The 13,270-nt window shown below is 28.7% G+C and overlaps 1 protein-coding gene and 1 long non-coding RNA gene across 3 annotated transcripts; both read left to right on the top strand.

Moving 5' to 3' along the window:
• Nucleotides 1-5,877: 5,877 nt before the first annotated feature.
• Nucleotides 5,878-10,382, top strand: LOC112597830. 2 transcript variants are annotated; one of them, XR_003114864.1, is made up of 4 exons: nt 5,878-6,365; nt 6,477-6,558; nt 8,953-9,343; nt 10,342-10,382. It is a non-coding gene; the product is annotated as an uncharacterized LOC112597830 (long non-coding RNA). The 2 variants fall into 2 exon arrangements; XR_003114863.1 differs by lacking the exon at nt 6,477-6,558 and having other exon boundaries at nt 5,882-6,365.
• Nucleotides 10,376-12,883, top strand: LOC112597829 (M-phase inducer phosphatase-like). The gene is made up of 2 exons (XM_025344052.1): nt 10,376-10,420; nt 10,488-12,883. Exon 2 carries the CDS (start codon nt 10,510-10,512, stop codon nt 12,703-12,705), a length of 2,196 nt encoding a protein of 731 aa, XP_025199837.1. The 5' UTR covers nt 10,376-10,420; nt 10,488-10,509; the 3' UTR covers nt 12,706-12,883.
• The last annotated feature ends 387 nt before the right edge of the window (nt 12,884-13,270 follow it).

The raw sequence follows: 13,270 nt of genomic DNA, 5'->3' as shown, positions 1-13,270 counted from the left end.
TAGTGCTCTTTTGTACACAATTTTCGTAGTCGAGATTATTTTTTTTTATCTGAAGTATTATAGAAAGTATTATCGGAATCTGAACTTGACATGACATGACAACTCAAATTGCATCAGTTGTAGGTAGATATCATATCTAATCAAAAGAGTGAATGGTAGATATTGCCGGTAAGCTGCATTATATTATATTATATTATACGCAATTATTTAAAATTTAAAATATTCTTGGTGTTCACGAACTCGTAAACAAAATAAAAACAAACCAAAACTATTGCAGTTTTCGCAGTTCTTATATATATATAATTAGAAATGTGAACTATGATTTATACAGTTAATATATTATATACATTTATTTTAAAATTTTCATTATTCATCAATAGTTTCTATGCCATAAATTCAAATAGTTTCAAAGTTAATGAACAGGAAATAAGTACATACAAGTCATAAGTGAAACACATTGTATGCATATTGTACAAGCGGCTGTTGTTTTCATGTTGATATAATATATAGGTAATATTATCATAAACTGCAGAATTTAAGATAATATTTATTTGCTCGCAGCTATTCTAATTTCTGGGGCCAAATCCACATACCAGCTGTATGAACACTATGAACTGTCACAATGAATTTTATTGTCAGTGAATATTTAAAAATAAATACAAAAAAAACCATATAATTGTGTTATTATAGTACTAAAAGTTTAACAACTACCACGATATATATAAATTATAACGCATTCAAATAAGTAAACGATAAAAAAAAAAAAAAACGAAAAAAAATATTCAGATAAATTTACGTAAAGTTCAATTATAGCATAATAATAATTGAAAAAATAAACATAAGTGGAGTAATATTTGTATTGTACGACATTTTTATGAAGCTTTTTAATTTTGTTTAATATTTTATAATAATTGAGTGGGTATACACTTTTTTGTCATTTAATGTGTTTTTATTAAAAGAATACAATTTTGCAACTACGTCTAAATATCTATTTTTCTGATTGTTGCGTAAGGAACAAACAATATAAATTCTGATTTGTAGAACATTACTGCATTAAAAATATTGACATAAGACAATGAATATTATAATTTATAAACAATATAAACCATTAAAAACACAAATGATACTTTTTATAAGACACACGATTTTCAATATGAATCACAATCATAGATATTAACAACGATTGGATTTAGTTAAAATATTGACAAAAAAAAAATATTGAAATAATAATTACATTCATTATAATTAAAATATCAAAAAAAATATTACAGAAAAACGGGAATATCTTCTAAAAACCAGTTTTTAATAATCTGGACAAAATGTTCACCTTATTTCCGTATATTATATTATTAGTTATGACATAGAATATACCTAAATTATTTATAAATATAATTTTATACACTATTCTGGAAACATCATACTATAATAATAATGTTGCCGTGTTTGATCATTATTATAATTATTAATTTATAACACACGATCGACAATGCCAACTAATAATTTTTGGAAATAAACGATTTTAAACTGTGTTTTAACTCCCAAACCTAAATACGCAATAAATGGAAAATAAATATAAAAATAAACCAATTATTATCTATCTCAATTCAAACAAAACAAAAATATTAAAGCAATTATGCAGTATGCACTTTTAATTAAATTTTCAATAAAATTCAATACAAAATCCGTCTAAAAAATAGGACTTGCCGACTTGGTATCAAATTCAGCTTTGCGCCTTTTAAAATGTAGTGCTCTAAGCAATTGTTTATACTGCCTATACGTTAATCCGGTCCTGCTGATGTTTTAGAGTTGAGACTAATTATTTATAAAAAAGAATAATTTTTGCCCAATACAGAAAAATGTTAGACAGACCCAAATTGTATCTTGATAAATTTTAGATATGCATAAGCATACCCTGCAATACCCCAAATGACACCCCTGTTCTGTGGTGGTACAAATTAATTTTTTTCAAATAAAAATCAATCGTTTTACTGTGCATTTAAGTTGTTGATTTTTTTTAAAAATGACATTGTTACATTTAAATTGAAATTTAACGGTTTGTTTTTGAATTGATAAAACTTTGTGTACAAAAAATATTAAATATGTTTTTAATTATATATGTAAACAAAATATAAAATATAAATGTAATTGTAATAATACATTTATCCAGCCATCATTCGATCATCAACCGTGTCCGTCCAATACCATAGTGATGACATCTTCGACGACGTACTCGACTAAGCTAAGGCGGAGTCTTCGAGGATATTTTCTATTTTTCTAAGATAAACTTAGATATTAATTATTATCATACAATAATATATAATATCATATTATCTTAGTTCATGGGCTGAGCGTACAATTTCGTTTAATTTGATCTGTGATGAATACATAATTTAAATTTAAATACGATAACTGCTCGCCATCTACAGTTGCGCTTTTTAAGAAATTTAACGCGTTCTTTTGTCGTTAGATGTCGCAGTCATTATGATTTTTGTTTTTAATATATTTTCAAATTTATAACTTCACAAAACAACTATAACATGGATTACGATGTTTGTTTTTTTTTTTTCTATATCGAGATTGGCCAATGACCAATGTTTAATATGAATAATGAACAAATAAGCTTCAATAATATGCTAAATAAATACATATATTTACAACAGAAAAAATGCACATGTCTGTCACCTAACGAGTAACGACTAACACCGAAATTTATTCATTTAAAGTGAATTAATGAAGTATAGAAATAAAATTACTATTATTCATACTGCCGTTACCAAGTAGATTCACTTTTCTTCCATTAGAGATATTGAAGATTGAAGCACTTTTTTCCATTGCAATAACTATCTTTAATCGTGCACAAAAAACATGCACACACACGGTAAAATTCATCATTCTGCTCGGGATCCCAAAAATAACGAGTTACAATTTTGAATTCATTCAATACCCACATTTGCTACGAATAACTAAGCGTTCATGCACGTTCCTTTGCCATTATGTTCTACCAAATCGATTACAACCAATGGCCAATGGCCAATGCATATACATCAATAAATTAATATTATAGAAGAATTCCAACAATAATTTTAAAAAAAAAAAAAGGTAACCTAATATTGTTGATTTCAAACCGTGAGAATCCTCTTGTAATATATTATAATATATCACTTATATACACGATTTTCGTATAAATTTGTTGAATAACAGTTAAAGATCGTCTTTAACGCCCATCGTCGTAAAAAAACGCATCGTGCCTTGTATATTGACTGTGGCCAACGACTCTTTCATGCCGGCCGACGTTTTTTTTGTGTTAGGATTGGAAAAATATACATCCAATGGGCGGATACGGTCGGATCTCGGAACGAATGTCGATGGTGTAAAAGTGACAAGTCGAACGACCAGGGCACGATGAGCAAGTCGCCACGGTCAGCGAGTTAGACTCGGAGTTTCGGCGGCGGCGACAAGCATGCGATCCCGGTACGCGAGGACCTAACCTAACTCTTGGTTTAGGTCGCGGGTTCCGCATTTCACTTGGAATGTGACGAGACCGATAACTGACGGGCCGTTTACGCCGCGGCCGCCGTTGCCAAATGCGCCGGAGCGGACACGGACACGGAACTGTTCAGTGACGGTGCTCGTGCGCCGCTAAATTCGACGGACGGTACCAGGGCACTATGCGCCGCCCGGTCTTTCGTTGCCGCGGTCTATTACACCTACCGCAATGACAGTAGCGTTGTGGCGGCGATGCAATTAATGCAATTCACGTGAAACGATGAAACCCTAACAAGTCTGATTATAACGTTATCGTATCTAATAATATGTTTCATTTTTCATTATTTGTTATTATAATTATTATAATATTATTATCGTGTTATGCTATATTGCTGAGCGCGGCGTTTACTAACGTGTTTATTCGTATTACGCAGTGTTTTTCATCGGATTTAATAGCCAATTGGTACTCACTAGTCACTACTCACCATTTATTTTAAAGTCCGAGTAACACCGAAATGGCAATAAAATCTTCAACTTGTAAGTTAACATGTTTTTAAATTGGTAGGAAAACGTTAGGATTATACTATAGTTGTATATATGTATAAAATTTAGATGGCAAATTACGGCCCGTTAAACTAGTGCAGTAAAAACGGCGGGAAACGCAGAGTATTAACGATCAACGATCATCAAGCAAGACTTCGGACTTTTTCAATAATTCTTCAATCAACTTTTTATAACTTTTTTTTTGTTATTAGTGTTATAATTTTAGACATGCGACGTTTACACTTGTTCGTGTTTTTAATTTATTTTATTCACAATTTCCGTTTCTTAATAATAATATCTAATAATTACCTAAATCTATAAAAGTTTGTATAAATTTGTTTTAAAAATTGTAATATTTTGTTGATTAGTAAATTATTTATTTTTTCATTCTGATTCGTATAGGTAACATTCCGTTAAAATATTTTTTTTAGAGAATTGAATTCCTTAAGTTATACACTTATACGTATTAAGTTGTTGGGGTATTTTTCTTTAGCCATTAAGAAACCATGAGTTAATAACTTTATATAGCCAATTCTCAATCCAATTATTACTGAATTGTTTTTTTCTATTTTAGTCATTTGTGTGCTACTGGTTTGCTCTTTTTATTTCGTTACGTATTTGATTCTGCTTGTCAACATTTCTAAAATTACTGTTTGATTTTCAGAATTTGTTTACGTTTAGTTTTCATAGATTTAATTTTTTTTTTCGGGCTATCTTCTTTACAGTTAAAAATTCAATTTACGTTGTGGTTGCCTCTCTACGTAGATAACAATTATTAAAATAACTTATTAATAATGCACAAATTTTAATGTCCTAAAAAATATCAAGAAAATACTTTAAAAAATAATCAAAAATGACCAATATTTTTATTATAGATAGGCAAAAACTACAAAAACGACAGAAAAACAACAGTTTAACTTTTGGAATTTTTATCTTAATTAAATTAACAACAACACAAAAATAAAATACCAAACTTATCGATAAGCAAATGAACAACATTGAAGATACTATAAATTTGCAATCGCGACGTATCTCCAATTGACCAATTTAATTATTTCGTGATATGATATCCAATAATAATCTCTGGAAATAGAAAATAGATTAAGACGTTATCGCATTAATGTACAAAATGATTGATATTTATTGGCACGGATGAAAAATACCTAAAAATTATTCAAGTAAATATTTTGTAAACAATATATACGTATATAGGTTAGGTTTTTAACGCTAAACCTTGTGCAATGAATTAATATTTGCACTGAAAAATTATAAAAATTGATAAGATCACTTAAAAACGCTAAAAAATACGAATTAAAAGTTTCGCCTCTAAGCTCTGACGTATCTATCAAATACGCCAATAGTTGAACAATAAAATTGTACAATTAGTCAAGTGCATAGTTCCTACAGGTGGCTGTCATAGCAAATACTGGTGATGGGGTCACATTTATATTGGCCGTTCCTTTGTCTTGTATCACATTTACCGACAATCCTCGGGAACGACACCAGTGACAAATAATCGTGTAAGTACGACTGTACAAGTATGCCGATCTGACAGCAGACAAGCCACCGATACTAAATATTGGCCAAGTACATCAGTCGTGGGAATGCGACTTATTGGACGAATTATGGACTTTGAGGTTTTCGTCTTTGTCTTATATAACCCGAAATACCTATAGGTAAGCACTTTGCACAGAAATTCAGACTCTGGTATCATAAACAACAGTCAACAACGCACATAAATATTATTTATTGCGTAATATCAATTATCATCACAAAAGTAGTTGTTACTGACGCGGCGGCGGCTGCCGTCTGGTCGCGAGCATTCATCGTACCCTGGTCCGTCATCGTCGGTCCAGCGCAATGAGAGCTGCACCAACTAGCAATCGAGCCCGCCCATGATAATCCTAGCCCGTCCGGCGGGCGCGCGAGATTATGGATGACGGCGCCGTAGCCTTCCGAGTACTAAACCACGGATTAAACCGAGCGCCGAGGGTTAAGTTTGATACCGCAATAACAGGGTACCATGCAACCACATTGTTTGACGACACCGCGGCGACGGCCTACGGTAGACCACGCGACACGTCGAGACTAGCGAGTCGCCGCGCAACCACGCTCTCTCGCGTTTCGTGCTCTCGTTATCATTTTCCGTTGTCGTCCGTCGCACGTTGCTAATGTTGCTATTGTGTGATTTGTACTATTTGCAGTTGTTGTATGGTCGGTGGACGGACGTTTGGAGTTCGGGCCAAAGACGTCGACGGCGAATTACCGAGTGGTACACTCTTGAACAGTTTTACTATAATATTGTAGCTGGTGACTATTATAGTAAATACTTCTAAGTAAGTAAAAATCCACTACGAATGACATTACTGTGTATGGTACCCTGCACTTTATGTAATTTATTAAAAGATTTTAATTGAAATACTGTTTTTAATATTGTATCTACATAGGTACGTAATTTGTACACGCTCGTGTGTTTCGTCGCGAGGGTTTTTATTTTTTATTAACCGTTACGATTGATAACGACAACAGGTACATGATTTTATATTTATTATATTTTATTGTTTATGATGTAGAAGATAATATGATAGGTCTCGAAAATATTTTATTATAATTTTGATGAAATGTCCGAGATATTACTTATTTAGCTTTTTATTGTTGTTTATTTATCAAATCTGTTATTAAAAGTATTCTTATTACCTGCTTTTAATAAAACTTATAGAAAATTGAAATGTTAAATCTGTCGACTAATTGAAACTTGCCATTTATTAGTTTTTAAATTATTTATATAATTGTTTAGAAACAATTTAAAAATAAACCATATAAACAAAAACTAATAATTTTAGTACATATGGGCCTTCATATATGGCCGTGTACTCTTTAGGTATGATATATTATTATTATCGTTCATCTTATTGACAACCTATTTATTATATTAAAATATTTATTTTATTAGTATCATTTTACTCACAGACACACAATATATTATAATTTATAATTATATTATAGTGTTGTCTACGTTACACTGTATTTTTCAACCATTTTTTATTTATTTTAATACATACAAGTAAAGTAAATCCTGTAATTTTAATTATTATCGCTTATTACCTTAAAAAAACAATTTTAATTATGATGAATTTATTTTATTTTAACATTGTAAAATCAATTGACTTAATTCCTTGTACACAAAATATGTACAATATATACCTAATAGGTATTGTTAGTAAAATTAATCATCAATATATTATTAAATATTTTTTAAACATTTAACCAGATAAAAAAAAATAAAAGTTTATTAATTTATAACTAATATTTAGTTTGTCAATAAATGGTAGTATCTACTTATTTATAGTTGTAATAAAATAATTATTATTCCTGATATCATCCATACCTATCTAATTCTACCCCGTAAATTATTTTTAAATCAATATTCATCAAATATTGTAAATTGCATAGTACTTATACTAATTGTACAAGTATATTATGTCTATTTTTATAATTATAAACAAATATTGGGCTCCGGCTTTGAATATTTTGATTATGAATCTATAATGTTTTTATGCTTAATTTATACTCTCCTTGCATACAGCTATTTATAAAAAACATCAACGGTTTCTTAATTTTTCTTTATTTTAGAAACATATTATGATTAACATTTCATAATTAATTATACGTTTTCCTTTAGAATTTTCATATAACAACAAAAATCAATAATTTTACACCAATACATCAAATATTTCTAATAGATACATATTTAATCGAAGAAAATATCTTCTATAATAATAATAAAAAATTACACGAAGATTAAGCACGCTCACTATCGAAGATAATGCGTTTGTGATTTACTAGTTAGGTACCCTTTCGTTTATAATATTTATGATATCAATGAAACTTAGTTAACCCTTTAATCTTTAAAATTACTTATGCTATGAGAACATAATATTATTAAACTAAATAGTAGTTTGAATTCATGGGCGTAGCTAAAATTTTAATCAATTAGGGGGGGGGGCAATTGACCTTTTTTTGCTTTTTCCATTTTATAGTAAAACTTACACATTTGGTATAAGAAATAGAATTTAGATTGAAGTGCAGGGGTTGGCACTTGTCAACCTGCCCCAACTTTGCTACGTCCATAGGTTTGATGAATTATGACTATTATAGACTTGCCCAACAAGTAACAAAACTTGATTTGTTTAAAATTATTAATATCATTTTAATAAAATAATATTACTTTATTTGACTCAATGTTGGACCAAACATTCTGTAGTTAACCTAGGATTTAAGTTACACTGATTTCAATTATCTAAATATCATAAATTCATTAAACATTATTTCATTGAATTTGAAAATATTTAAGGATTAAAGTGATATAATTATATGTGAAATTTGATAATGAAAACAATGGATTATTGAAATTAGTTATAGCTTATAGATAATAACTGCATTTCAAATTATGTTTTATTAACTTTGCAATGACGTAATTATATTTATTTTAATTTTAGTAACACATTAACTTAATAATTAAGTAATGAAAAATTTAGATATGTGTTAAATTATTATTTAATAAAATGAATAATATTTTATTATCGATAAATATCTTATAAATTTTAATTATCGATTTACTCGTTTAATTCCATCACTTCCATCGTTATTTTGGCAAATCAGGATACACACCGTGATATTTGAAAATAATAAAACAATCACTAAAGTTGCGAAAACTATATAAACCTATTCTATTAGCTGTGTATTTCAGAAAATTCATTATGCATAAAAAATCCATTCGGGTATCTGCTGACATCGAACAGGTGTATTTGTATCCACGATCGGATGAGATCCAACGTTAGCAATTTAGCATTAAACAATTTAAATGTGTTTTAAATGATAACATAAAATTATTTTTGACTGACATTGGTTCAATTGACTTAGGTGGTGCGCTCTGTCAGTGGTCTGTCTGGTCTCATCAAATTATGTTTCGAGCACTTTGCCAGTCTGTTTTTTCCCGCTTTACCGGCTACCTGGTTGTACGCGTGCTTGCTACGTTATCAACTCATACTAAATCGCTGTTTATCATTCACGTATAAATGTTTAATAATAATAATAATATATATTTATACACAGTAGTACTGTACAGAATTCTCAATCTACCGTCTACAGCGCTCTAAATATTATTTTGGCACGCGCGACGACCATGCAGCAGCTACCTACGAATATTTTTGCAAATCCTATTTCACGGTACATGTTGATGAGACTTGTGGCTCCTGCTGACTAGGTTACAGCCAACCGGCGTCGATTGCTGTTTTAATTCTTCAAACTGAATGTAAGTACAACTTCTGGCGCTATCCTCAATACTATTGTAATATTATTATGTCCGTTGTCTTCTATTCATACTTTGTCTTATCTAAAAATTGTCAAGTTTAGATGTATAAATAATGCATAGCCTTGAGCGGTAGATAAAGTTATAATTCATTGTAATAAATGATTTGGACCTTCAATTATTATACACCACAAAAGTGCTTCACCATTCGGTACTAAAACGGTTAAACGTTCATGGCCAGTTATGTGTCAATCAACTTACATCTTTTTGAAAATGCTTTTTTATCGTTTCTCCATTTTGCACTCTTAAGTTCTAACTTTCTAACAATTTTATCATTTTATATTATACATACTTATTATTTTAAATAAAATAATCAATATGATATTATGTTTATATTAATATTAAAAATATTAGTATTTCATGAATGAAGTGAATCAACAATCTTGATTGCTTGATTAAATTCTTTGATTTTTTTATGCTTTTCAATAAAACTTTGACTTCAAAATAAAACCTATATTCGTATTAGTGACAAATTTGTTTTAAAATAACTATTTACATTGCATCACAAAAATTTAGTTTTTATTAATTTATAAATAGGAAATAATATATACATGTTTAAATACTACAGACATCAACATTTTAAATGTTGTGAAAGTATTGAACTTTTATACACACATACACTAAACTGTCAGTTTAAGTATCAAACTATGTATAGTTTTTTTTTGATAATTGTTATGCAAAAATCTTGATTTTTTTTTAAATTCAGAAATCCGTGTAAGTTTCTTAAGAAATAATAAGTATTTGCCTTTATTTTTACAAGCTACATAAACATTTTTTAATGAAAGAATATTATTGTTGTCCCTATGATTATTCCCAATAGATAAAATAGAAATATTAGTGTACTGTTTATTATATTGAATAAATTCACTTAAAAATTAAATATAAACATAATTTTAATATTATACATTGACATTTATAATTCATGTGAAATATTTTTTTAGGTGATTCAGTTAAAAGTTATATAATATAATCAAGATTAAACATTAAACCACTGGTTATGTATTTTACTTTGAAATTTAAGTATGTATATTATACTGTTATCATGTTAATAAAAATAATTTGATTAATGGTATATTTTTTAATTTAGTTAATATTGATAAATATCCACAATGACTTCCAAGTTGACTGAACACATGAATTTAAATTGTGCTGTGAAGCTGCTCCGTTATGATGACCCACCAGCGACTAATAATGGAGCTGTTGTTTCCGTGTTACCAAATAATGCTGATATAAGTAATCAACCTATTGCTGAAATAAAAAGATCTTCAAGGATATCTAGAAAACGTACTAAATCTATAGTAGAAGATAGTAATGAATCAGAAAATGTAAAAAAAAAAAAATGTATGACCAAAAAACAACCCCAATTGAATAAGATTGAATCAGAAAAAACTGATACTCCTCAAAAAGAACAAAAAAGAAGCAAAATTCAAAATTCTTCTTCTAGAAAGTCTCATAAACGCCGTTTAATTGATGATGAACAAAATGCAATGTCTAACAATTCATTTTTCTCAAACCGTTATCTAGGTGATGATGGAACAACTCCTATGAAACGAACCAAATTTAAAATATCTAAATCTATTATTGCTGTTAAAAAAAAACCTGTAATACATGATATAAATAATGATAATCCAACTAATGAAGTTGCAAAAACTAAAACACTCAAATCTATTACATCAAACAAACAAAAATTTGAACTAAATAATGTTAGCAAAAATAACACATCTTATGAACTTGAAGAAAGCAATAATAGTATTTTAACAAAAGTTCATAAAAATAAAACACCCAAATCTAATACTTCTAATAAAAAAAAGTCTGTTGTAAATGTAAACAAAAATGGTACAACTAATGAGCACGAAACAAGTAACAACATTGAAATTCCTAAAAAACGTAGCCGTAATTCATCAAAAAAAGAAAAAAGTCAAAGACCAGATTTTGATAACATGCATTTAAATGAAGATAATTTAAAGCAAACTCAGGATTCAGATAAAATTCGTAAGACACTAGACACTGAAGAAAAATTAAAGTTATCTCAAAACTTTGATAATGATACCATGATGCTTAAAAGTAATGAAAAACCGCCTAAAATTAAAAAAAAATGGAGTGAAGAATGGAGTGGAGATAAATCATTTAATAATGAAGAATTTTCTAATGATTCAACACTTAATGTTAATAGTTGTAAGACAGTTAAAAGAATACCAAAAACTCAAAAATCAAAAAATTCTAATTCTAAAAAAGCTAAAACTAAGACGTTAGAACAATTAAACCCAAAAGATTCACTTTTGACTTATTCCTCAATTACAAGTTGTGATAATACAGATAAGTCATCATTTAAAGTTCCTGTTGATCAAAATAATGGTATATCAATTACATTCAAGATTGGATCTCCGATACCATCTGTTTACAATACACAATATAGTGAAACCTTATCTAATTCCATGATACCTACAACTGGTACAAATCTTCAACCAATATCTGATTCTGATTATTTATCGGTTTCAACAATTAGTCCTGAAAATAATGAAATGAGTTATGGAATGGCTATACTATCTGAAGCCATCAGCCGACAATGCAGAGAATTAGCCAACGAAAATTTGAAGAAAAAGTCTCCAGATCCTGATACTATTGAAACACAGTCTTGTCCCAATAAAGCAAAGAGTACATCACGACCACAAGTACCAAGTGCCATGGTATCACCTCAAAGAGTTATCAAAAGTATGTCAAAAAGAATACCCAAATATCCTCCAGGATTGTGTTTGCCATCTGTTGAAAATGAATCAGAATCACTGTGTGAACATGAAATTAAACTTATTTCTAAACGTTTTGACATTCCAATAAATTCTCTCAGGAGAACAGTTATAGATGAGCCCCTTTCTGTATTCCGAAAAAAGTACTCTAAATCAGTGACACCATCAATGGTTACTATATCACCTATAGTAAAAGACGCTGATTCCAAGTCAGGGTTAAATTTAAATTACATAAGTGGAAATATAGATGTAGAGTACAAATTAGAACCTATCAGAGAGGGTGCGGCTTATGAAAAAACTAACTTAAAAGACTTGATGTTAGAATTATCAAAAACCATGCCATCATGGAGCTTAAGCATTGTCACCAATCCACCAAGGTATGTAATTTCGCAAATGTCAATTGGCAAGTATGGTGTCCCCAATGCAAACAAGTGTATTGTAATCGACAGAATGTTCAGAGCTTCCGTTTATATCAATCAATCCTTAGAACATAAACTTAGCAAACGTTACACGACAGCAACTGAAATTGTTAATCTTATTAAAGAGTTAAATTCAATATGATAAATACCTTATACATATAGATATTTGTATATTTCTCTTATGTAAAATAATAAAATTTTTTATTTTATTTATGATTCCAATGGAGTTCAAATCATCAAATGTATATGTATATAAATTATAAACATTTGTAAAGGAATACACAATCAATATACTAGTTTGATGTATTGTATATACTCGTTGTTCATTATTTAAATTGATAAACTATTTTTAAACAGATGTAAGTATATTTCTTTTTATTCAATTAGAATAGTAAGACAATTATATTTTTTGTTTTCACTTTTCATCTAAAGTGTTGTTCGAGCTGATTTGTTATTTTTATTAGTAATATTTTAATGCTATGATTGTATAATTTTAAATTTTTATGATTAAACGTATTTAATATGCTCATAAATATTATTTTTTTATTTTTAACAAAATTAGATTTTATCATAAATAACCAAACTAATTAATAAATATATTGCCAAGTTTTAGAAATTTACTCTATACTCTTTTTATTGGAGTTTAAGTGTTTAACTTATTGCATTATATTATATGTATTATTTTTCAATTAATTTCAAAGGAAAAA

This window comes from Melanaphis sacchari, unplaced genomic scaffold, assembly GCF_002803265.2.
Source record: "Melanaphis sacchari strain LSU unplaced genomic scaffold, SCAv2.0 Contig43_pilon_pilon, whole genome shotgun sequence".
Lineage (NCBI taxonomy): Eukaryota > Metazoa > Arthropoda > Insecta > Hemiptera > Aphididae > Melanaphis > Melanaphis sacchari.
This window is presented reverse-complemented; position numbering and strand designations above follow the sequence as displayed.